The 24,575-nt window shown below is 43.3% G+C and overlaps 1 protein-coding gene across 2 annotated transcripts in view; it reads right to left on the bottom strand.

Annotated features, from left to right (window-relative positions):
* C15H3orf20 (chromosome 15 C3orf20 homolog) overlaps positions 1-24,575 on the bottom strand; it is a 90,108-nt gene that overhangs the window by 39,173 nt on the left and 26,360 nt on the right. For both annotated transcript variants that reach the window (XM_070574644.1, XM_070574645.1), the window contains exons 7-9: positions 11,394-11,546; positions 10,504-10,624; positions 4,721-4,852 (exon numbers count right to left, since the gene is read on the bottom strand). In XM_070574644.1, coding sequence (XP_070430745.1) covers positions 4,721-4,852; positions 10,504-10,624; positions 11,394-11,546 — 406 coding nt within the window. The remainder of the gene's footprint in view (positions 1-4,720; positions 4,853-10,503; positions 10,625-11,393; positions 11,547-24,575) is intronic.

Here is a 24,575-nt window from a genome sequence, read left to right as displayed (position 1 = left end):
GGATGCAGTGCCGTCCCCACCGCCTGGAGCACACTGCTTCCCTCCCTAGCCCAGCGAACGCCTGCACCCGGCCCCACCCGCCTCAAACCTCCCCTCCGTGCAGGCTTTTCCCTGACTCTCCTGGGCAGGGCTGTCCCCTGCCTTGGTCCCCGTCAGGCTCGCGACACAGCCGGAAGACAGAAACTAGTCCTTTATGAAGGAAATGGAGGCATTTGAGCCTCTGTCTCCAGCTAGACCGTAAGCTCTAGAGGACGGGGACCGGCTCTAGTCTCCTCTGTGGCTGCGTGCCTGTCACGTAGAGGATGCTCGATAAATGCTTGCTGCATTAATGAACAACTGGATGGACACAGGCCTCTCCGGAGCCGTTGCTGCCATTCCCCCTCTGTGTGCATCCTCCAGAATCCCCTTCATCCCTCCAGCTGCCAGACAATCTCAGCTGAGAAACCGCCCTTGGCCAAGGTTACAGGGATTGACTGGTCCCTGTGGGGCACGAGGCCCAGGCCTCCTGCCTCGATCTGGGGTTACTCTGAAGGGCATTCTGGCCCTGGGGCTCCCGGTGGGACGGCACTTCCTGCAGTTCAGCCCCTCCCTCTGCCAGAGCCTCTCAGTGGCACTACAGAACTAGGCTCAGATTCCAGAGCTGGCTGCAGTCAAGGTCTGACTTTTCCTCCAGGAAGCCTTCACTGATTTCCTCAGCCAGCAGCAACCACTCTCTGTGCTAAAACCTGAGCATCGGCCCATTTTAGTCCTTTCTTCCCAGGGTCCTGGTCACTTTTTCCTTTCCTCACCTCTAAACTTGGTTAGCCCCTTGAAGGCAGGAACCGTGCTTTCTACATCGCCCAGTTAACCCAGAGGAGGTGGGAAAAAATTTTTCTTCTATGGAATTGAAGCCTCCGGTGGAGAGAGAGTGGGGTGGACAGTGGACAGATTTTCTAAAGAACAATGAAGTCGGCCACATGTCCTTCCTTAGCCTGCAGGCAGGACTTCTGTAGAGGACGCCCCAATTAACAGCGAAGCCTCAACCACTTTCCGATGGTCGGGCCCAGCTGCCGCTTCTGGGCGAATTTCATTTATTTATTTGTAATTTATACCCAGCCTGCTTCCAAGAAGGATATGGGGCAGACTCTGAGCTCATAAAGCCTTCACAGTGAGGTGCTGCCTCACTTCAAAGTGCTGCCGTGACAGAAATACTTGGTGAGGAGCCTGGCCACAGGGCCATAAAAGCTGGGACCGCCATTCTGCCTGTCACTCTGATGTGTGGCTCCTTCCAGGATGATGGGTGTCTGGGGAAGCCATTTAACAAGCTTCCCAGTGACAGGGACTTTGAGGGGGACGGCCACCCTGTCCCTCACCCTCAGCTCCCCTAGACTGCCATGGACTTTGCTGATGAGTGACAACCAGCCCTGAACACAAACACAGGATGAGGTGGGGCAGATTGTAAAAGTCCCAGGGTGGGAGCGTGTGAAAGCTGGGGGGTCCCTTACACACCACTATATGGATGGGGAAACTGAGGCCCAGAAATGAAAGGGACTGGCCCAAGGCCCTACGGCCTCTTCCTAGCCTAGGCTCTTTGCCAGCCCCCGCTGCAAAGTGTCTCGGGAGCTCCTCATAGCTCTCGCTGTCCAAGACTCTAAGATGAGCCAATTCTCTGAGCCTTGAGGGTTCGTGTAAAAACATCCCAAGATTCTCAACCTGGCAGCTACATTTGGAAATCCTGTTACCTACAATAAATCTGATCTTCCGTCATTTGTTGTTTATTCATTAGAAAGTTGTAATATATATTACACCTCCCTGAATTCTCAAGCAGAAGGGGTTACCGCCCTGACGTTTTTTTGGCAAGTCAATCTTCTTGGTCAACATCAATGACTGTCACCTAGGATGCGGTACTGTGTTCAGTCGCTGTTTTAATGTACTGGTCTGTGTATCCCTACGCCAAGTGTCCCCAAGACGGTTATGCTTTTTGAGTCATGATGTCCTTTTAAAGAAATAACTTTCCAGCCTCTATGCACCGTCAGACTGCCTCTGGGAGCCTCCCTTGTGGAGACTCCATCTTCCAGACCTGCACGGTCCAGCAGATATCCACTGCAAGCCACAGGCACAGTTACTGAAGCCACAATAAAAACCATAAAAGGTGAAATTAATTCTAATATCCAAATATGATTATTTCAACATAGAAGCAAAACAAATGATTAACGAGAAATTTTGCACCCTCTTTTCTGCTAAGTCTTTGAAATGCAGTGTGCATTTTCACTCTCCGTCCTCTCCATTGCCACTTGTCACTTTGCAAGTGCTCAACAGCCATTTGCGACTCACAGCGGCCACTCGGCCAGCACGGCTCTGCACTTCCAGCTCTAGCTTGCCAAGGTCACCTTTAGGTAAGAAAAAATAAAGCCTGAATGACTAAGGGGCTTTTTTAGGCCTAGAGGGCATGTTTGGGTCATGGACTCAGAGTGTGTCTCAGCTGTTCACCGGCGTCTTTAACTGCTTATGCCCCGGTTCTTAGCTGAGTTCCACGCTTCCACGACCACAGGCGAGAGACTGCCAAGAAAACGGAACATAACTGCTACTTTATGGGAAGAAATAATTCTCTAATATCGATTGCCTTTCTCAAGAAAAGTAAACTCACATTTTTTACACCGTCTAAAAAAGGTTTTCAAGACATGAGGACATGTGACCTCATACACACTTAGTCACTTAACAATGGCGCTTAGAGTAAGTGTATGGAACCAAATGGACAGGAGGGACTCAGCAAGAAGTGTGATCATTCAGCTTAGGCCAGATGGACTCCAAATCCTGGACTATTTTACTCTTTGACGTAATGAGTGTGGGCTGACATCACAGGCATCCGAGTGTCCCCGGTGCTCCCAAGAAACCCCTTTCACAAACACCCTCTGCTCCTGCAGCACAGCAGCCCCCACGGCGCCCAGCTGGATTCCGACGGGGGCTGATGCTTCGCCCTTTCCATGAGTCTGAACATATTTCAGAGGCTACGGGGAGAGAGACTTCTTTCATTTCTACGTCCCCAGCGGCCAGCATGGCACACTGCAGGCGCCAGCACATGTTCATTGTTTCAGTTAATGAATGAACGAAGTCAAAATGCTGCTGAAATGAAAATATAGTGGAAAAAACAGGTGCGACATTTTCTTCCAGGAGAAACACAGGTGTTCTCTGTGTCTTGTTCAGATAACATGGATCCCTAACCAATGCTTGTCTCCCGAGTCCCCATGTGGATTGAGGACGTTGGGCTGGCTGCTCCTTAGGGCTTCTGTCAGCTCTGTGAGTCCACGAGCCTGTGGCATCGGCAGCAAGTGCTCCTGCAGCACAAGAGCCTCTTTCTCAGGGTGACCATATAATTGATCATCCAAACCGGGACACTTTTGAGAGTGAAAGGGGGATGCTGTTAACAATTCCTCCAGACTGATAGCTAGACACTGGGACTGGCCCCGGGCAAACAGAGGTATGGTCCCCCGGCTCCTACTTCATGGAGCCTTCCAGAGCGAGCCAATCCCAGCCAAGCGCCCTGTGTGCAGTGCAAGTGGCATCCTCCATCAACGAGACCTTGGGCACCCCAGTTTCATGGCGTGTGTCAACTGCTCTCTTCTAGACTACAAACTCCTCAAGGATCAGGGATTGTGTCCCCTTCATCCTCCCCATCTCTCTCCATCATGTTGACTTGAGACCAGCCACACAGTAGGATCCAGTGAATGGAAGAATTGGGTTCCCAGTCGCCACAATTTTCTCACCTGCCCAACAAACATTTAGCAAGTACTTAATTAGAAGCAGTCTTTGTGCTGGGCCCTGGGGCAACCGACAGCAGTAGGAATCACAGGGAATTTGCAATTTGGTGGAGAAGACTGGCTTGTAAATAAAGGAGTGCCAGAAGAGAGGTGAGTCTGGGAGGGCCAAGTAGAGGGAGAGGCGGCCTCTACCTGGGACGGAAAAGCGGGTGGTGGGAGGGTCATAACACCCATTGGTAGTTATTCTGTCCAGCATCCTCGCTTCCTTTTCTGGTAACAGCACCATGATTTTCCTTTTGGAAAACATTCCTGCCTCATCCTCTGCCCTGGTGGCACAGCTGGGGCTGACTGTAACTCTTGGCTTCCAGGAAGGATATGACACTCGAGCCTCGCCAGTGAGAGCAACACACATTCCTGGCTACAGGGAACATTTCAGGCATGGGCAGCCAATAGAGTCAATGATGTGGTTTTGGCACGTCTACTGGAGAACTCAGGAAAAAGAAGCCCTCTTTCTCCTGGGGAGACCAAAGCTGGTAGAATAATGAGCCCAGAGACGCTCAAGATCACCTTCTCACCATAAGGAGAGAAAATCCCCGAGAATAAAGCCAACAAAGAGGAAAGCAGAGCCAAGAGATGGAAAGAGCTAATGGAATCATTTGAAGGCCTGGATCCAGCCAAGCCTGAAGCTGTCTCTCAACAGATTTTTCAGCGTGCTGAGCCAATACAGACTCTTTTCATGCTTAAGCCACTCTGAATTGCATTCTGGCACAACTGAAAGACTACCGATGGATAGAAGTTTCACAGAGAAGGTGGTACTAAGGTCAGACAGTGAATGGTGAGTAGGACTCCATTAGGCAGAGAAAGAGGTAGGGCCTTGCATGGGGTGGGAGGGTAAGAGAAGCAAAGGCGTTAAGATGTAGAGCGGCAACCCACATTGAGATGCCCTGGGGTCAGGCCTGGGTGACTGATCTGCTCTGCCTTACCCGTTTATCATGTGCTATCCCGTGGGGACAGTTGTTGGCTGACACAGTGAGTGTAACTGTTTCATTCACGGAGGTGAAGGTGACCATGATGGCATCCTGCCCCAGCACCGTCAGCTTCATTTGCTCGTTCACCTGCAGATGAAGAAACCAGTAATCAGCGGACCCCTGCTTCTACCGTCTCACCCACCCCTTCCTGATCCTCCACAAACAACAAAACCCCTCTTGGCTTGGAGCTGAGGGAGCTGTGAGGTCTTTCCAGTTCTTATGTTGGAATTTAGCTTCATGGAGAAAACAGAATTCTAGTCTCTCTTTGGGGGATTAGCAGAAGAAATGATGCCTTCGTCCGCCCGCCCCTGCCCTTTCCAACCCAAGCTAGGAACCAGCTGTGAAAGAAACACAGGAGTCTGGCAGGTGAATCCGCTCCAGCTCGGGGAGAGCTGGATGGGGAGGCTGCCGAGTCAGAAGCCAACACCACCCCTGAATCAGACGACGTGTCCACCCAGGCACCAGGTCCGATCACGAGCCTTGCTCCACAGCATGCAGAGCTGCCCTGGGAAGCTGGCCACACGGTAGGGGGTTCCAGAACACACGCATCTTCAGACGGTGGGCAGATGGCATAGGGAACCCAGCAGGTGCTGAGCCACACACACTCAGTCCCCTGCCCTACAGTCACCAAATACATCACTACTCTTCCTCTGAGGAGGACCCAAAGGAGCCACCTTTGTCTACCACTTTCAACAGGGTGGGGCTTTTCCATGTAGCAGTCCCAGAGAGGAACACAGGGAGGGTTCTCTGTCCCGAGAAGCGTGTGGTCCAGGGGTGAGTCCCAGGTCTGCCTCCTGTTAGCAAGCTATTGACTCTCTCTGATGCTCGAAGTCTTCAACAAAAAATCGTTGAAAGGCTAGCAGCAGGTTCAAATGAGATAAAGATTATGGAAGTGGCTTTGAAGCCATAAAGGCCCATACTGAACACGAGCAGATATTCTCAGGACGTGGCAGAGCAACTCACATGTAAGGCGCCTGGATGGCCCACGTGTGTCGAGAGTTATCCATGCACAGTGGCCCTACCCAAGGGCCTCGGATTCTACAGCCCTACACTGCTGTGCAGCAATTCTCCCTTTCGTATTCAACGTCCCTGACCATACACGCGCCCCAGGACTCCTCTGAACTAAGAAGTCACGCTCCCTTCTGCTCTTTCCACTTGTTGGCCCAAAGATCAACACTCAAATTCCTCACCACTGAGCCCCTTCCTCACACTCTATGGCCTGGATGCTTGTCTCCTTCAGTACCCCGAAAATATTTGATTCATAACTGTCTTCTTGCCAAGTTTTCTGACATCTTCACACCTTGTAGATCACTCTCACTTAAGAGAAACCCTACCCTCTCCTATGCTCCTTCTAGAGAGTGTAGTTTAGAGGTTGGGAGCTCAAGTGCTGCAGCTGGACAGGGTTCCAATCCCAATGTCACCACTTATCAGTTGGGCATTTGTAGGCAAGTTAGTTAGCTCCTCTGACCTGGGAACAGTAAAAGAACCCTTTTCCTGGGGTGCTGAGCAGATTTCATGGGATAAGTCATGCCAAGGGCTCAGCATGATGCAACTGTTCTTTACCACCTTGCTCCCGGGGGGGTTCCTCTTCCTCTCCCCACTGCCCCAGATATCGGTGCTCTACAAACAGTCAGTGCTCATCATCTTGGGAGCTCGTGTGCCAGCCCAGTCACATATTTCATCATCTCCATCTCTCACCCTAGATGCAGATTATGTCACAACAGCCCAGAGAGATATGGCCACTGAGCCCAATCAGCATGTCTAAAACCACATTGATCTCAGACTTTCTCAGAAACATCTCTATTTCTATCCAGACACACACTCGACTGCAGAGTCATCTACAATTTCCTCCTCAACTTATTTACCCCTGATAGCTCATGCCTGCATGCCGCTGTATTCTTTTGCTGAAAAAGCCCCTTCAAAAAATATTGCTACTATCCTTCATCATGTCAGGTCTGGCTAGTAACTTCCTAACTAGTCTTTCTACTACCCTATCCACTGATCTTTTCCTCTCTACTTGATCTTCCACATAAATTCTGGACTGAGCATGCCAGGCCTCAGCTTAACAACTAACCAGTTAGCTATGCTTCCAATGTAGCTAAGTTAACTCCTAACAGGCTGACCCTCCCACAGAACATGAAAAAAAAAACCCAAAGGCTCTGAAGAGTAAACAAAGCAGGCAGATTTTGAAGAGTCAAAACTTAAAAGAAAGGACCAGCATGGGACAAGTTTCCATTTTACAACTTTACGTGAAGGCAGGCCATAGTCATAGCAAAACACCACCATCTTTCTGGCCCAAAGAAACAGAGGACAGACCCTAGGGCAACTACAGTTACAGCAAAGTAAGAAGAGAATTCCAGAAGGGACAGAGCCAGAGAAATAGACCCCCAAATTCTCTGTATAAACCGTCCACATCTCTGCCTGAACCCTGAACCATGTACGAGCAGGGCAAACTCAAGACAGCTCACAGTCAAGGAAATAGAAAAATGGAAGTGAGTTTGAGCTGCTGCACAATGCAGGGGAGACAAAGTTCACGGTGTGAGTCTAACCAAGCTCGTTGCCTATTAAAACAAAAATATCAACACTCTGCAGAGAAACGCATCAGAATTCGGCGACTCCACAACATAACATTCACACTGTTAGCAATCCAAAATTACTCAACATGTGAAGAACCAGTGAGGTGGGAGCCATTCTCAAGCCAGTGGATAAGAACCTGTCTCATATGTCCCAGATGCTGAAACTATCAGACAAGGAATTTAAAGCAGCTAATTTAACCATACTCGATGAGGCAAAGGAAAACATACTTGTAATGAATGAAACAATAGGAAACCTCAGCAGAGAAATAGAAAATATAAAAAGAACTAAATGGAAATTGTAGAACTAAAAATATCTATTTGAAATTTAAAAATTTCACAGAATTAGCATAATACCAGAATGGAGATGACAGAATAAAGTCAGCGAGCTTGGAGATGGATCTATAGAAATTATCCAATCTGAGAAGAGAAAAAACTTGAACAACAAAAAAGAACAGAGCCTCAGGGACCTTTGGGACAATATTAAAAGTTTTAAAATACATCTAATTGGAGTCTCAGGAGAAAAGGAGAGAAATTGGAGCAGATTTTGTTTTCTAAAATAATGGCAGAAGACATCCCAAATTTGGTTAAAGACATGAATTTACAGATTCAAAAAGCTCAGTAAATCCCCAACAGAATAAATATGAAGACAACCACACCTAGACATATCATAATCCAACTTAGAAAACCAAAAAAAGAGAAAATATTGAAAGCAGCTTAAGAAAATGAGCAATGATTTGAATAACTACAGACTTCTCATCATAAACTATGGAGGACAGACACAGTGGAACAACATCTTTAAAATATTGGAAGAAAAACAGTCAACCCAGAATTCCATATCCAGGAAAAAATATCCTTTCAGAAAGACATTTTTTCACATTTGCACTTCAAGAAACACTAAAGGAAGTTCTTCAGGCTGAAGAGAAATGATACCAGAGGGAAACTTGGATTGTCAGAGAGGAATGAAAAACACTGGAAATGGTAAATATCCAGGTGGAAACAAACTGGCCACTGCAGCCTCCAATACAGCATACAAACTCCTCAGCCTGACATCCAACACCTCTCACCTGCACCCCAAAACACGTACACCTCTTGCTCTCCTTTCTTTGACAAGAAACACTCGTGAACTTCTAAAGATGCCACATGGAGTCCCAACTCCAAGCCTTTCCAGATGCTACTGCCTCTGCCTATGAATCACATGCACACACACTCATGTCACAGCTCAAGGGCCACCTCAGCTTCCAGGCCACTCCTGGATGCAGCAGCCCCTGTTGTGCATTTGTGTATGTGGCTCCAGGGAACAGAACAATGAACTAAAATATACTGCTAAAACACTTCACTGACGTCAGAGCACCTTCCTCACTATTATATCATTTAGTTTTCACAAAAGCAGCATGAGGCAGGAGGGCAGGTCTGGTGACCCACCTTGTATTAATGAGACAGCGAAGGCTCAGAGAAGCTGAGCAGTTTTCACAAAGCTGCACAGCCAGAGTCTAGCAAAGCTGGCACTAGTACTTGGCTCCTCAGACTCTCATCCTAGTTCTTCATCCACTTGGCCACACAGACACATAACATATTATGCCTGCTTGCAACTGATTAATAATCTTCTTGGATTTTAAACCTTTCATATAACTACAAAAAATATATATTAAGACAAGAGCTCAATACCCTCCAAGATTGGGAATCTTGGACCTAGCCAAGCATCAGAACTGTGAAAACTATAGAAATCTCAAACTCATAACAGACCAACTAAATCAGAATCTCTCTGGGGCTGTGCCTAAGGGTCTGCATTTTTTTTAAGTCTCATGGGTGATTCTGAAAGGCAACCGGAGCTGAGAACCTGTGCATTGCAGGACTAATTGTCAAATGACTAACCCACACTGTGGGCACTGTGAGAAGAGAGAAATGGACGTGGGCTGGGATGGCATGAAGGAGGGAAATCTGAGCAGGGCTATGAAGGAGGGAAAATTGGATTGGTGGAGAGAGGAGGGAGTGCATTTCAGGCCAAGGAGGTAGGAAAGGTAAGACATGCTCAAGTAATTGAATGTTCCTGAGCAGAGGTGTGATCTACAGAAACTGGGATATAAGAATGAGAATCCAGTGGCCAGTGCAGAGGATGAACAATCAGGGTGCGAGACAGGAGGTGAGGGGCAGGGCGCCTGAGCCCTGCCATGCACTCCCGGAGGGCTTCTGTCCATAACCTCACCTCGGGGCTCTTAATCTCAGGCCACCTTAGGTGGATTCTATGCCCTGTGATCTTTCTCTAATCCCAACTCTATGAGCATGTCCCTCTCTTACGGCCTTATCCTTTTCTACCCCATGTTCTTATTACTCCTTGAGACTTCTGAGTCCCTCAAAGGGCCTTTCTTAGCTTTCTATCCCCTAGATCAGTGATTCTCAATCAGGGGTGATTTTGCCACCAGGGGACATTTGGCAATGTTTGGAAATATTTTTGTTGTCACAACTGGGGCAGGGGGTACTAGTGGCATCTATTGGGATGCTGCTAATTACCCTACAATGCACAGTTATAACAAAGAATTATTCATCCCCAAATGTCAGTAGTGCCAATGATGAGAAAATTCGCCTTCGATAAAGTGACAAGCACATAGAATTGCTTTATTAGTAATGTAATGTATTGGTATTTAATATTAATAATTCAACAGTAATTTATCACAATAAATCTCTGATGAATGACTGAACAACAAAATGAATGAAAATAAAGTCTGTGTTTATCAGCACCTTTGACTCCCAGATTTTTTTTTATTTCACAGATAGTAAAGTTATAAAAACAAACACTGGGCAGATAACATAGAATTTTCCTACTGCCACATATAGACGTTAAAAATAAAGCTATCAACTACTATAAGTTATTTTCTAAAATAAAGGACATTTTAACAATAAAAATGTAATAATATTAATAATAACAATAAAATAGGAAAGATAGTACCAAAAAAAGGTCAGTACGGCAGCCAACAGCTGCTGTCAGCTGGTGAAAAGTTCACTTTAGCCAGCCCTGGACCACCACCCACCAACCTGGGAACATCCCAATGAGAACACAAGCTCCTGGAAGGCAGAGCTCCCGGCTCGGGGTGGCCCTCTGGCTTTAATGCTGGGCAGCCTTGGAAAGGCCACCACGGCCACCCAGCCTGTGCTGCCTGCCCATACCTTATATTGCAGGGAGAGCAAAGTCTCTGTCTTGGAGGTCCAGTTCCACTTGTGGACTACGTAGCCCTTGTAGTCGTAGGTGGCCCCACCTTCCTCATCCAAGACCAAGACGTAGGGGCAGCTAGGAGAGACACAGAGGTAAGGAGCCGCCACCAGGCCCCTGAAGGCAGCTCTCATCACCTTGGGCCATAGGCAGGCAGGGCCTTGAGACTCTGCCCCAGGCTGGAGGAACCATGAAGTCCTGCAGGCAGCCTCACTTACCCCATCTAACATGGCCTGAGGCCTCCTCACCTGTTAATGCTACCGGGAGTCTGTCAGGAATGGCAGTTCTGAGGGAGATGATAGAGGCTCAGGCCAAACCCAAGCAGGGAAGACAAGGAATGTGTGCCCTGTTGCCCGGGAGCCTGAGCATACAAGACCTCAGGCACAAAAACGGGAACTAGAACATCTATAACACGAGAGTAAGTCATCCCTTCTGAGGACAGTGCCTTACGAAAGGCCAGACAAAATCAACTATTTTGCTGACAAGAATATGTGCTTCTCTTAAAAGATCCCAGAGAAGTGGTGCCCATGGCCTCTCCTTCACTCTCTCCTGGTATAAAACACTTTTCTCCACTAAAGAATTCTTTCATGAATCCAGCCAACAATCAAGATCTTAGCGCTCTGGGGGTGCAGGTGGAGTAGGACTTGGGGAGTTGCCCCTCTCATTGACTATGACATGGATCCAGGAAGCGAGGACCAGGCAGCCCAGCCTCAGCCCTGCCTCACTGCCTTCCTAGACTCCTGGACACTGCTGGCCCCTCCTTTTCCCAGGGACTGTCACCACAGTGCCCCCTTCATTACCCCAAGAGATATTTCCATGGGGCCAATGGTCCCCCCAACCCACTCACCAGGCCTTCAAGTTGTAGTGAACACAGCCCTGGCCTTCAGCATTGAATAGAGCCAGGAAGGAGAAGCTGGGTGTGTCATTAAAGAGGTAGGTGATGGTCCTCCCTCTGCAGCATGTGGGGATCTGACACATGGCGATGTTTCCGGAGGGATAGCTGGCAGAAATGGTTAAGTAGAACTAACAGAAACTCTCCAGGTTCCCCTCTCAGGTGCCCCGTGGAAAGCAAGTTGACATGTCAAGGTATTAGCTATTGGGTGCATCATTCCCAGTCTTCAAAGACCCTCCCTGCACTTTTCATAAGTAACAGTTAAATTCCTATGGAACCTGACCACGCCCTGGGTGCTTTCCTGGATCTTCTTTCTATTCCTCACAACCACCCTGTGGCAGTAGTATTATCTCCATCTCACAGACAAGTGGGGTTTCCCTGCATCTGAGCGGTTTCCTGGGATACAGGACTTTCAGTGTCCAAACCAGGATGAGCTGGTCACTCTACAGATGAGGAATCGAAGGTGCAGAGGAACAATCTTCCTCTCAGAACACCACAAGGGAGCGGCAGAGCCGGGATCTGAGCTCTGAGGCCAGTGATATTTCTAACTCTGTCAGGCTACCTCCCCTTCTGACTAATAGGAGAGTAGGCAATGTATCCCTACTCATTCCTACTAAGGAGGCCCCAAAAGCAATGGTCTCAACTAACAGAGACATGGTGTGGGCATCTACTATCCTATGTGCCGCGGTCTCAGAAGCACCACAGACATAAGAATTTCAATGGCAGCACCGGGGTGCACACCCTTAATCCTTCCCTACTAACTGATTGAAAGAAATTAACAGATAGAAATTATGAAAGGTAACTAAATAGAAACTCTGGAGTTGAATAGTAAAATAAATGAAATGAAAAATTCACTAGATGGGTTTAGCAGCAGATTAGAGCAGTAGAAGACAGTAGAAGGAAGAATCAGTGAACTTCAAGACAGATCAATTGAAATTATCCAGTCTGAGGAGTAGAAAGAAAAAAGAATGTAGAAAAATGAACAGAGCCTAAGAGATGTGTGGGAGACCATGAAGCAGATCAAAATATGTATAACAAGAGTCTCAGAAGGAGAGAGCAGAGAGAAGGGGTCAGAAAGCATATTTGAGGAAATAATGGCTGAAAACTCCCCAAATTTTATGAAAGATATAAATCTACACATTCAAGAAGCTCAACAAACTCCAAGTAGGATAAATTCAAAGAGAGCCACCCTGAGACACAAATAATGTATCAAACTGCCAAAAGACAAAGACAAAGAGAGAATCTTGAAAGCAGGAAGAGAAAAGAGATTCATTGTGTACAAGGGATCCTTACAAAGATTGATGGCCAAATTCTCATCAGAAACCAGAGGTCACCGGGAGGAAATACCTAAAGAACTGAAAGAAAAAAGCCGTTAACCAAGAATTCTATATTAAGCAAAACTATCCTTCAAAAATGGAGAAATTAAGACTTCCCACATAAACAAAGCTGAGGGCGTTCATCACTAGTAGACCTGCCTTCCCAAAAATGCTAACGGGAGTCCTTTAGGCTGAAATGAAAGGACACTAGGCAGCAATTCAAAGTCATACACAGAAAAAAAGAACACCAGCAAAGGTGACTATATAAGTAAATATAAAATCCAGTATTATTATATTTTTGGTTTATAGTTTCTCTTTTTTTCCTATAGGATTTCAAAAAACAAATGTATAAAATAATCATTGTAAATCTATGTTAGTGACACACAATGGATATACAAAGATATAATTTCTGATTGTAATGACACACAGGAGAAGGAATGGAGCTATAGAGAAGCAGAGTTCTGTATACTGTTGAGGCTAAGTTGGTATTAATTCAAACTAGTTTGTTGTCAGTTGTAATAATAAAGTGTATTATTTTCTTGGGGCTGCCATAAATAAGTAAACTGGGTGACCTGAACAAGAGAAACATATTCTTTCATGGTTCTGGAGGCTACAAGTCTGAAATCAAGGTGTTGACAGGGCCATGCTCTTGGAGGCTCTAGGGAAAAATGCTTCCTTGTTTCTTCCTAGTTTCTGGTGGTTGCCAAAAATCTTTGGCATTCCTTGGTTTATAGATGCATCATTCTATCTCCGCCTCGGTCATCTCATAGCCTTCTTCCCTTTGTGTATGTCTCAGTTTTCTCTTCTTATAAGGATACTAGTCATTGAATTAGGGCCCACCTTAATCCAGTATGACCACATCTTAACTTAATAATTATTTCTGCAAATACTCTATTCCCAAATATGGTCACATTCTGAGGTTCCAGGGGAACACATATTTTTGGGAGACACTACTCAACCCATTATACCAGGGTAACCACTAAGAAAATAACTAAAAAATTTTGAGAAAAGGAAATGAAAAGGGAATTCAAATGGCTTGCTACCAAAAAAAATCAATTAAATACAAAAGAATGCAGTAATGGAGAAACTGAGGAATAAAAAAGATATAAGACATATAGAATACAGATAGAAAAATGGCAGAATTCAGCCCTTCCATATCAGCAATTACTTTAAATATAAATGGATTAAACTGTCCAATCAAAGGTCAGAGACTGACAGAATGGATTTAAAAGAAACAACAAACAAAACATGATCTGACTGTATGGTGTCTACAAGAGACTCACTTTAGATCCAAAGATACAGTTAGGTTGAAAGTAAAAAGATGGAAAAAGATCTTACACGCAAACAGTAACCAAACAAGAGCAGAGGTGGATATACTGACGTCAGACAAAGTAGACTTTAAGTAAAACTTTTTGACAAGAGACAAACAAAAACACTATGTATTGAGAAAAGGGTCAATACCCCAAGAAGATCTAACAATTATAGACATATACACACCTAACAACAGAACCCCAAAATATACAAAGCAAAAATTGACAGAATTAAAGGAAGAAATAGTTCTACAATAAGAGTTGGAGATTTCACTACCTCACATTCAATAAGGATAGAACTAGATAGAAGACCAATAAAGAAACAGAGGACTTGAACACCATAAACCAACTAGATCTAACTACAGAATGCTCCACCCAACAATAGCAGAATATACATTCTTTTCAAGTTCACATGGATCATTCTCCAGTATGTACAATATGTCAGGCAATAAAGCAAGTCTAACAAATTTTAAAAGATTGGAACCATAGAGAATATCTTCTCTAAAAACAGAAAGAAACTAGAAATCACTGGCAGAAGGAAATTTGGAAAATTCACAAATAGGTGGAAATTAAATGACACAGTCTTAAACAACCAATTGCTAAAGAAGAAATCACAAGGGGAAAGTATTTTGAGACAAACGAAAACAAAAACCCAACATATCAAAATCTATGGGATAAAGTGAAAGCAGTACTCAGAGAGAAATTTATAGCTATAAATACTCATATTAAAAGAGAAGAAAGATCTCAAATCAATAACCCAAACTTCTACCTTAGTGAATTATAAAAATAAGAGCAAATTAAAGGTAAAGCTAGCAGAAAGAAGGAAATAATAAAGACTAGAGCAGAAAAAATAAAATAGAGAATAGAAAAATAATAGAGATAACCAGCAAAACCAAAAGTTGGTTCTTTGAAAAGATCAACAAAATTGACAAACCTTTAGCTAGACTGACTGAGAAAAAATGAAGACTTAAATTCCTAAAATCAGAAATGAAAGTGGAGACATTACTACTGACCTTACAAAAATGAAAAAAGATCATAAGAGAACTATATGAACAATTGTACGTCTACAAGTTAGATAACCTAGTTGAAAAGAACAAATTCTTAGAAACATGAAAGCATAACTACAGGATACAAGAGCAACACAAAAAAACTAGTTGACCCTGACACACATGGGATGTCTTTCCATTCATTTCAGTCTTCTTCCATTTATTTCAATAATATTTTTAGTTTTCAGTGTACAAGTCTTGCACTTCCTTGGTTAAGTTTATTCCAAAGTATGTTATCTCTTTTGATGCTATTGTAAGAGGCATCATTTCCTTTTCTTCATTGCTTTTTTATTGTTGTTGCTCATAAAGCATTTCAGATAATTTGTTGCTACTATTCATGGATTGGAAGACCTAATATTGTCAATGGCAATACTCTCCAAAACGATCTACAGCTTCAATGTAATCCCTATCAAAATCCCACTCATCTTTTTTGCAGAAATGGAAAGTCCCATCCTAAAATGCATGTGGAATTGCAAGGGACCCCAAATAACCAAAATAATCTTGAAAAAAAGAACAAAGTTGAAGGACTCACACTTTCTGATTTCAACACTTATTATAAAGCTACAATAATTGAAACAGTGTGGTACTAACATAATAATAGACACATAGATCAATGGAATCATAGAATCCAAAATTAAACCTATGCACCTATGGTCAATTGATTTTCAACAAGGGTGCAAAAACTGTTCAATGGGGGAAAGAATAGTCTCTTAAAACAAACAGTGCTGGGACTACTGGGTGTCACATACAAAAGAATGAAGTTAGACCCTTATCTCACATCATATGCAAAAATCAACTCAAAATGGATCAAAGACCTAAATGTAAGAGCTATAACTATAAACCTCTTAGAATAAACATAGGGGTAAGCAATGATTTCTTAGCTATGAAACCCAAAGCACAAGGAACAAAAGAACAAATAGAGAAATTGGATTTCATCAAAATGAAAAACTTTTTTACATCAAAGGATGCTACCAAGAGAGTGAAAGAACACACCACAGTATAGGAAAATGTGTTTGAAAATCATGTATGTGATAAGGGTCTAGTATCCACAATATATAAAGAGCTTTCACAACTCAACAAGACAATGACATTCATAATGAGTAAACTTGAATACACATTTCTACAAAGAAGATACACAAAGAAGGCACTCAAAATCATTAGTTATTAGGGAAATGCAAGTCAAAGTCACAATGACCTATCACTTCACACCCACTAAAATGGCTGGAAGTAAAAGATTGGAAAATACCAAGTATAGTCAAGGATATGTAGAAATGGGAAGCTTCACACATTGCTGGTGGGAATATAAAATGGTGCAGCCACTGCGGAAAACATTTTTGAGGTTCCTCCATAAGCTAAACATAGAATTACCACACGACCCAGTAATTCTACTCCTAGGTATATACCCAAAAGAATTAACAGGTGTGCAAACAAAAACTTTTACAAGAATGTTCATAGCAGCATTAGTCACAATAGCCAAATACTGGGGAAAACCTAATGCCCATAAATAAAGGAATGGATTTTTTTTAAAGTGGCATACATATCCACACAATAGAATATTATTCAGCCACAAAAAGGAATGAAGTAGTGACACATGCTACAACATGTAGGAACCTTGAAAACTAATTATGCTAAGTGAAAGAAGCCAGACAAAAAAGGTCACATATTGTGGGATCCCACTTACATGAGATGTCCAGAATAGGCAAATCCACAGAGACAGAAAGCAGACTGGTGGTTGCAAGGCCTGAGGGTGGAAGGAAATGGGAAATGACTGCATAATGAATATAGGGTTTTCTTTTGGGGTAATGAAAAACTTTCAGAACTTGATAGATGTGGTTGTTGCACAACATTGTAAATGCATGAAATGTCACTGAATTGTACAAATTAAAAGGATTGACTTTATGTTATATGAATTTCACTCAAATTTTAAAAAAAGGAATGAACTACTGATGCAGACTACAATGTGGATGAACCTTGAAAACATTATGCTGGGTGAAAGAAGACAGACACAAAAGGCAGCATATTATATGAGATACCTGGAATAGATGGAGGCAAAAAGCAGAGCAGTGGCTGCCAGAAACCGCAGGGGAGGGAGAAATGAGGAGTGACTGCTTAACAGGTGTGGGGTTTCCTTTTGAGGAGGTGCAAAAGTCCTGGAACTAGATCATGGTGATAGTTGTCCAACACTGAATATATGCGAGGGAAGTTTGATGGGAGAACCTGTGATTGAGGGAAGACATCCAGGGGACACTGACAACCCAGATGAAATGAATTCTGGGATGGTTGTGGGGTCTGATGCTGACAAGTGCAAACCAATCAGGGCTTGGAGCTTTTTGGCATCCCAAGGACAGATATATCCTTTCTACCTGAGAGATTAGCCCAGCAGTCTCCATGAAAACAGAATCAACTGCTGAGCCCAGGGTTCTGTGGAAGCCATGAGGTGAGGGAAGTGTCTTCCAAACATTTTCTCTGCTCAAGAAGCATCCAATAGCTGCACATGTGCTTTGGCCATTTGAACACAGTAACAGAATTTCTCCTTCAAGATCACTGGCTCCAACTTCTTCATCTTATAATGGAAGGAAGTCAGGCCCAGAGAGATGAAGCGAGTTGTATGGGGTCAGCAAGAAGAACTGGGGCTAGAACCTAGGCCTCTTGGGACTCCCAAAGAGGAAATGCAGTAATTGCCAGGATGTGATCACTGTTGGGGTATGAATCAAGCATGCCAGTAGCATGGCCTGCAGGTTTGGGGTGGTCCCACCCAGGCAGACCTCAGGATTCTGAGGCAGGTGAGAGAACAAAGATCATACACTAGTGCACCCTCTCTCTGGTCCTGCCACAGTAACATAATTCAGACACAGCTTGAAGGAGCTCAGGGAGATGATCCTATTCAACACAGGGAAGAGTCAGAAAAGGGGGAGGGGGAGCCCCACGAACCACAGTGAGCAGCAGCTGCCCTGGAAGGAGCATGCTGTGCTCAATGTCACAGGGAGCACTGGAAGCAGGGCTCTGCAGAGTGGGATGAATGGATTCATTTACAGTCAGAGAAACAATAGGACTCCTTTGACAGGGCACTTAAATTCTGAATTCCCAGTTCAGTGGAGAGGAAGTCAAATGAAGTAAGGGGGGCTGCTGTTGGGCAGGGCTGCCTGGGCAGCCTGTTTGAGAGCTCAGTGAGCTGCCCTCTCCTTCAAAGGTAGGGGACACTGAGTACTCAGTGGCTTCATTATTAAATGAGGTTCCCTCCCATCCCCCCATCCCGTTCTCTGCTGGAGGAAACAATCCCAAAAGGCATAAAAATGGTGCCAGAGAAGGGGCCCTAAATGGAGGTGAGGCAACCCTGAACCCAAATTCTGCCACCAAATTCCTTTTGTGACACTGAGTGAGTCACACCACCCATTCTTACAATGAAGAGACAGGAAAGAACAGCTTAGGGTCTTTCCCTCTTTGACGGCTCGTCCAACTCAGACTGCAGAACCTGGAATAATGCTTCACTCTCTCTGGCCTCAGAGCCTTGCTGCCAAATGGGTTGGGCATGTGGGGTCTGTTCCAGCTCTAGGGCATGTTGGGGAGGGGCTGACAGGACTCCTGCAAGGAACACAGGGGTCCAAGGTGACTACTCGATCCTTTGCTTCTCACCCTCACATTTTCCAAAGGGAGCCTTCTCTGACCTGGATAAAATCTTCATACCCTGGAGGACCAGGCACCAAGATTTTTGGTCAATTGGAAAGCCAAAGGAGAGTGATGTCACCATCATGGTGGAGTGAGTTGTTCCCTCGGTCTCTCCCTTCTAATTTACAACTAAACAGACATTCATTAACCAACAGAGGATTCCCTACAAAGCACAATAGGACGTCTGAGAGGTACACGCAGTCATACATCTGAAGGTGGGGGTGCTGGATGCCAGGGAAGCAGTGTAAGGAGCTGTGCGGATCCCTGCCCCTCCCCAGTGCCAGTGATCTAGGTTGTGAGTCCTCACACAGCAGCCAGCACATGACTGAAAGAGGATGTGGCAAGGGGCAGGCAGGCATGTGCGTGAATGCTTTCACTTTTGGAGTTGAAGCCTGGCCCACAAGAGCACCCATGATGCAGTGGCAGCCCTGCCCGTGGGAATGCTCCACACCAAGTGGAGGGGCTCAGCTCCCGCAAAGAAGCCCCCACCAACCACAGCAGCTCAGGTGAACTGCCCACAAGTGCAGAGTGGGCATGAACACACAAAAGAAAGCAGCCCTACAGTCCTGCCCAGCCCACCTGCTTGGCTAGTCCCCTGCCAGGGCAGCAGTCCCACACCAGAGCACCTGCATGTACATGTGTGACCCACTAAGTGGCCATCGCCAGTGGGCAAATGCAGAGGAGCCCAACTGGCACAGCTTTCAGCAGGCACGGTGGATTCAGAAAACTAAGCTCCTGCCCCCAACCCAGAGGTGGGAGGTGGAATCTGTGACCTGATACTACTACAAATGCATCAGCAAAGGATTAGTCCATCAAACATGATGAAAAACTACAGTAAGACTTCAGAGCAGAGGGAAAATAACAAGTCTCCAGAAACCAATCCTGAAGTCACAGAAATTTAAAATCTAAACAACCAAGAATTCAAAATAGTTGTCATGAAGAAACTCAATGAGTTACCAAAAAACTCAGAAAGACAGTTCAATGACCTCAGGAATAAAATTAATGAGCAGAAGGAATACTTCACCAAAGAGACCAAAACTCGAAAGAAAAAAAAAAACCAAACAGAAATTCTGGAGATGAAGAACACAATGACTAAGATAAAAAACTATCTAGAAACCTTAAAAAACAGAGCTGACATTATGGAGGACAGAATTAGTGATTTAGAGGACAGAAATATAGAAAGCCTTCAGGTGGAGGAGGAAAGAGAAGTAAAACTTAAGAAAAATGAAGAAATTCTTTGAGAAATATCCAACTCAATTAGGAAATGCAACATAAGGATTATAGATATTCCAGAGGGAGAAGCGAGGGAGAAAGGAGCAGAGAGCTCATTCAAGGAAACAATAGCTGAGAACTTCCCAAACCTGAGGAAAGAACTGGATTTACAAGCACACGAAGCCAACAGAACTCCTAATCACATCAACGTAAAAAGACCTTCTCCAAGGCATATAGTAGTAAAACTGCCAAAAGTCAATGACAAAGAAAAAGTATTAAGGGCAGGGAGGCAGAAGAGAACAATCTACAAAGGAACCTCAAGCAGGCTTTCAGCAGATTTCTCAGCAGAAACCTTACAGCCTAGGAGAATGGAACAATATATTCAAAATACTGAAGGACAAAAACTTTCAGCCAAGAATACTCTATCCAGTGAAATTATCCTTCACATATGATGGAGAAATAAAAGCTTTCCCAGATAAACAAAAGCTGAGGGAATTCATTTCCACTAGGTCTCCCTTACAAGAAATGATCAAGGATGCCCTCATACCTGAAACAAAAAGGCAAAGGTTTACAAAGCCTTGAGCAAGGAGATAAATAGACAAAATCAGAAAATTGCAGCTCTCTATCAGAATAGGTTAGCAAACACTTAATTATAACATAAAAGGTAAAAGGAAGGAAAGCATAATTAATAACTATAAACACTTCAACGTAGTCAAAAACTCACAACACAAAACAATTTGTGACAACAATAACTCAGAAGGGAAAGAGGAAATGGATGGAACCTGCTTAGGCTAATGGAGATAAGAGGCTATCAGAAAATGAACTATCTCATCTATGAGATCTTTTATACAAACCTCATGGTAATCACTAAACAAAAAATCAGAGACACAAATCATAAATAAAGAGAAAACTGAGAAAACCATCTCAGAGAACCACTAAACTGAAATGGCAGTCAGAAATATGACGGAAGAGAAACAATGGAAATACAGAACAACCGGAAAGCAAGAGATAAAATGGCAGTACTAAGCCCTGATATATCAATAATCACTCTGAATGTAAATGTATTGAATTCTCCAATCAAGAGACACAGAGTGGCCGGATGGATTAAAAACAAGATCCAACAATATGCTACCTCCAGGAAACACATCTCAGCTCTGAAGACAAACAGGCTCAGAGTGAAGGCGTGGGAGATGATACTGCAAGCAAATGGTAAGCAAGAGAAACTAGATGTTGCCACACTTATACCAGACAAAGGAGACTTCAAGATAAAGAAGGCAATGAGAGACAGTATATAATGATAAAAGGGACAGTCCACCAAGAAGACATAACATTTATGAATATATATGCACCTAGACAGGAGTACCAAAGTACATAAAGCAACTATTAACAGATCTAAAAGGAGAAATTAACAGCAACACAATAATAGTAGGAGACCTCAACTCTTCACTTAGAATGATGGATAGATCATCCAGACAGAAAGTCAAGGTGGCAATACTGGATTTAAATGAAAACTTAGACCAGAGAGACTTAATAGATATATATAGAACATTCCATCCAAAAACAGCAGAATACACATTCTTCTCAAGTGCACATGGAACATTCTCAAAGATACACCACATGTTGGGAAACAAGGCAAGCCTCAATAAATTCAAGAAGATTGGAATCATATCGAGCATCTTTTCCAACCACAACACTATGAAACTAGAAATCACCTACTAGAACAAAGCTGGAAAAGTCACAAATATGTGAAGACTAAACAACATGCTACCGAACAACCATCAGATCAATGAAGAAATCAAAGGAGAAATCAAAAATTACCTGGCGAGAAATGAAACTGAAAATACAACATACCAACTTTTATGGGATGCAGCAAAGGCAGCTCTAAGAGGGAAATTCATAGAAATACAGGCCACCTCAACAAACAAGAAAAATCTCAAGTAATTTTAAACTACACCTAACAGAACTAGAAAAAGAACAAAGCCCAAAGTCAGCAGAAGGAGTGAAATAATAAAAATTAGAGCAGAAATAAATGAAATAGAGACCCCCCCCAAAAATAGTAGAAAGGATCAATGAAACTAAGGGCTGGTTCTTGGAGAAGATGATAAAGTTGACAAAACCTTAGCCAGACTCACTAAGAAAAAAAGAGAGAAGGCTCAAATTAATAAAATTAGAAATGAAAGAGGGGAAATTACAATGGATACTACAGAAATACAAAGGATAAGAGAATACTATGAAAAACTACATGCCAAGAAATTGGATAACCTAGAAGAAATGGATAAATTTTTAGACTCATAGACCTCCCAAAACTGAATCAAGAAGAAATAGAGAATCTGAATAGACCAATCACAAGTAAAGAGATTGAAACAGTAATCAAACACCTCCCAGGGGCTGGCCCCATGGCGTAGTGGTTAAGTTCTGTACGCTCTGCTTCAGCAGCCTGGGTTCACCAGTCTGGACCCTGGGTGTAGACCTACACCACTAATCAGCCATGCTGTAGTGGCAACCCACACAAAAAATAGAGCAAGACTGGCACAAATGTTAGCTCAGGGCTAATCTTCCTCAAGCCAAAAAAAAAAAGAGGAAGATTGGCAAGAGATGTTAGGTAAGGGTGAATCTATGTCAGAAAAAAATCTTCTGCCAAAACAGAAGTCCAGGACCAGATGACTTCTCTGAAGAATTCTACCGAGCAATCAAAGAAGATTTAATACCTATCCTTCTCAAATTATTCCAAAAAGTTGAAGAAGATGGAACACTTCCTAACTCATTCCATGAGGTGAACATCACCCTGATACCAAAAACAGACAAGGACAACACAAAAAAAGAAAATTACAGGCCAACATCGCTGATGAAGATAGATGCAAAAATCCTCAACAAAATATTGGCAAATCGAATACAGCAATACATCAAAAGGATCATACACCATGATCAAGTAGGATTTATTCCAGGGATGCAGGGATGGTTCAACAACTGCAAATCAATTAATCTGCTAAACCACATTAACGAAATGGAGAATAATCATCACATGATCATCTCAATAGACGCAGAGAAAGCATTTGACAACATCCAACATCCATTTATGATAAAAACTCTGAATAAAATGGGTATAGAAGGAAAGTACCTCCACAAAATAAAGGTCAGATATGACAAACCCACAGCTAATATCATTCCGAGTGGAGAAAAACTGAAAGCTAACCCTCTAAGAACAGGAACCAGACAAGGATGCCCACTGTCACCACTCTCATTTAACATAGTGTTGGGAGGCCTAGCCAGAGCAGTCAGGCAAGAAGAAGAAATAAAAGGGTTTCAAATTGGAAAGTAAGAAGTGAAATTGTCACTGTTTGCAGATGACATGATTTTATGTCCTAAAGAATGCACCAAAAAACTTTTAGAAATAATCAATACAGTAAATTTGCAAGATACAAAACCAACATACAAAAATCAGTTGCATTTCTATACACTAACAATGAAGTAGCAGAAAGAGAAATTAAGAATACAGTCCCATTTACACTCGCAACAAAAAGAATAAAACACCTAGGAATAAACTTAACCAAAGTGGTGAAAGATCTGTACACTGAAAACTAGAAAACATTGTTGAAAGAAATTCAAAACACAAGGAAATGGGAAGATGTTCTATGCTCTTGGATTGGAAGAATTAACATAGTTAAAATGCTCATATTTCCTAAAGCAATCTACAGATTCAGTGCAATCTTTATCAAAGTTCCAACAACATTTTTCACAGAAATAGAATAAAGAATCCTAAAATTTATATGGAACAAGACCCCAAATAGCCAAAGGAACCCCGAGAAAAAAGAACAAAGCCAGAGGCATCACAATCCCTGATTTCAAAATACACTACAAAGCTATAGTAACCAAAACAGCATGGTACTGGCACAAAAACAGACACACAGATCAATGGAACAGAATCGAGAGCCCAGAAATAAACCCACACATCTATGGACAGCTAATTTTCGACAAGAGAGCCAAGAACATACAATAGAGAAAGGAGTCTCTTCAATAAATGGTGCTGGGAAAACTGGACAGCCACAAGCAAAAGAATGAAAGTAGACTATTGTCTTACATCATACACAAAAATTAACTCAAAATGGATTAAAGACTTGAATATAAGACCTGAAACCATGAAACTTCTAGAAGAAAACACAGGCAGTATACTCTTTGACACTGGTCTTAGCAGCATATTTTCAAATACCATGTCTGACTGGGCAAGAGAAACAATAGAAAAAATAAACAAATGGGATTACATCAAACTAAAAAGCTTCTGCACAGCAAAGGAAACCATCGACAAAAGGAAAAGACAACCTAACAATTAGGAGAAGATATTTGCAAACCACATATCTGACAAGGGATTAATATCCAAAATATATGAAGAACTCATACATTTGAACAACAAAAAAACTAACAGTCAAATTTAAAAATGGGCAAAACATCTGAACAGACATTTCTCCAAAGAAGATATACAGATGGTCAATGGGCACATGGAAAGATGCTCACCATCATTAACTGTCAAGGAAATGCAAATCAAAACTACAATGAGATATCACCTCACACCCGTCAGAATGGCTATAATTA

The sequence above is a fragment of the Equus przewalskii genome, chromosome 15 (genome assembly GCF_037783145.1).
Source record: "Equus przewalskii isolate Varuska chromosome 15, EquPr2, whole genome shotgun sequence".
In the NCBI taxonomy this organism is placed as follows: domain Eukaryota; kingdom Metazoa; phylum Chordata; class Mammalia; order Perissodactyla; family Equidae; genus Equus; species Equus przewalskii.
This window is presented reverse-complemented; position numbering and strand designations above follow the sequence as displayed.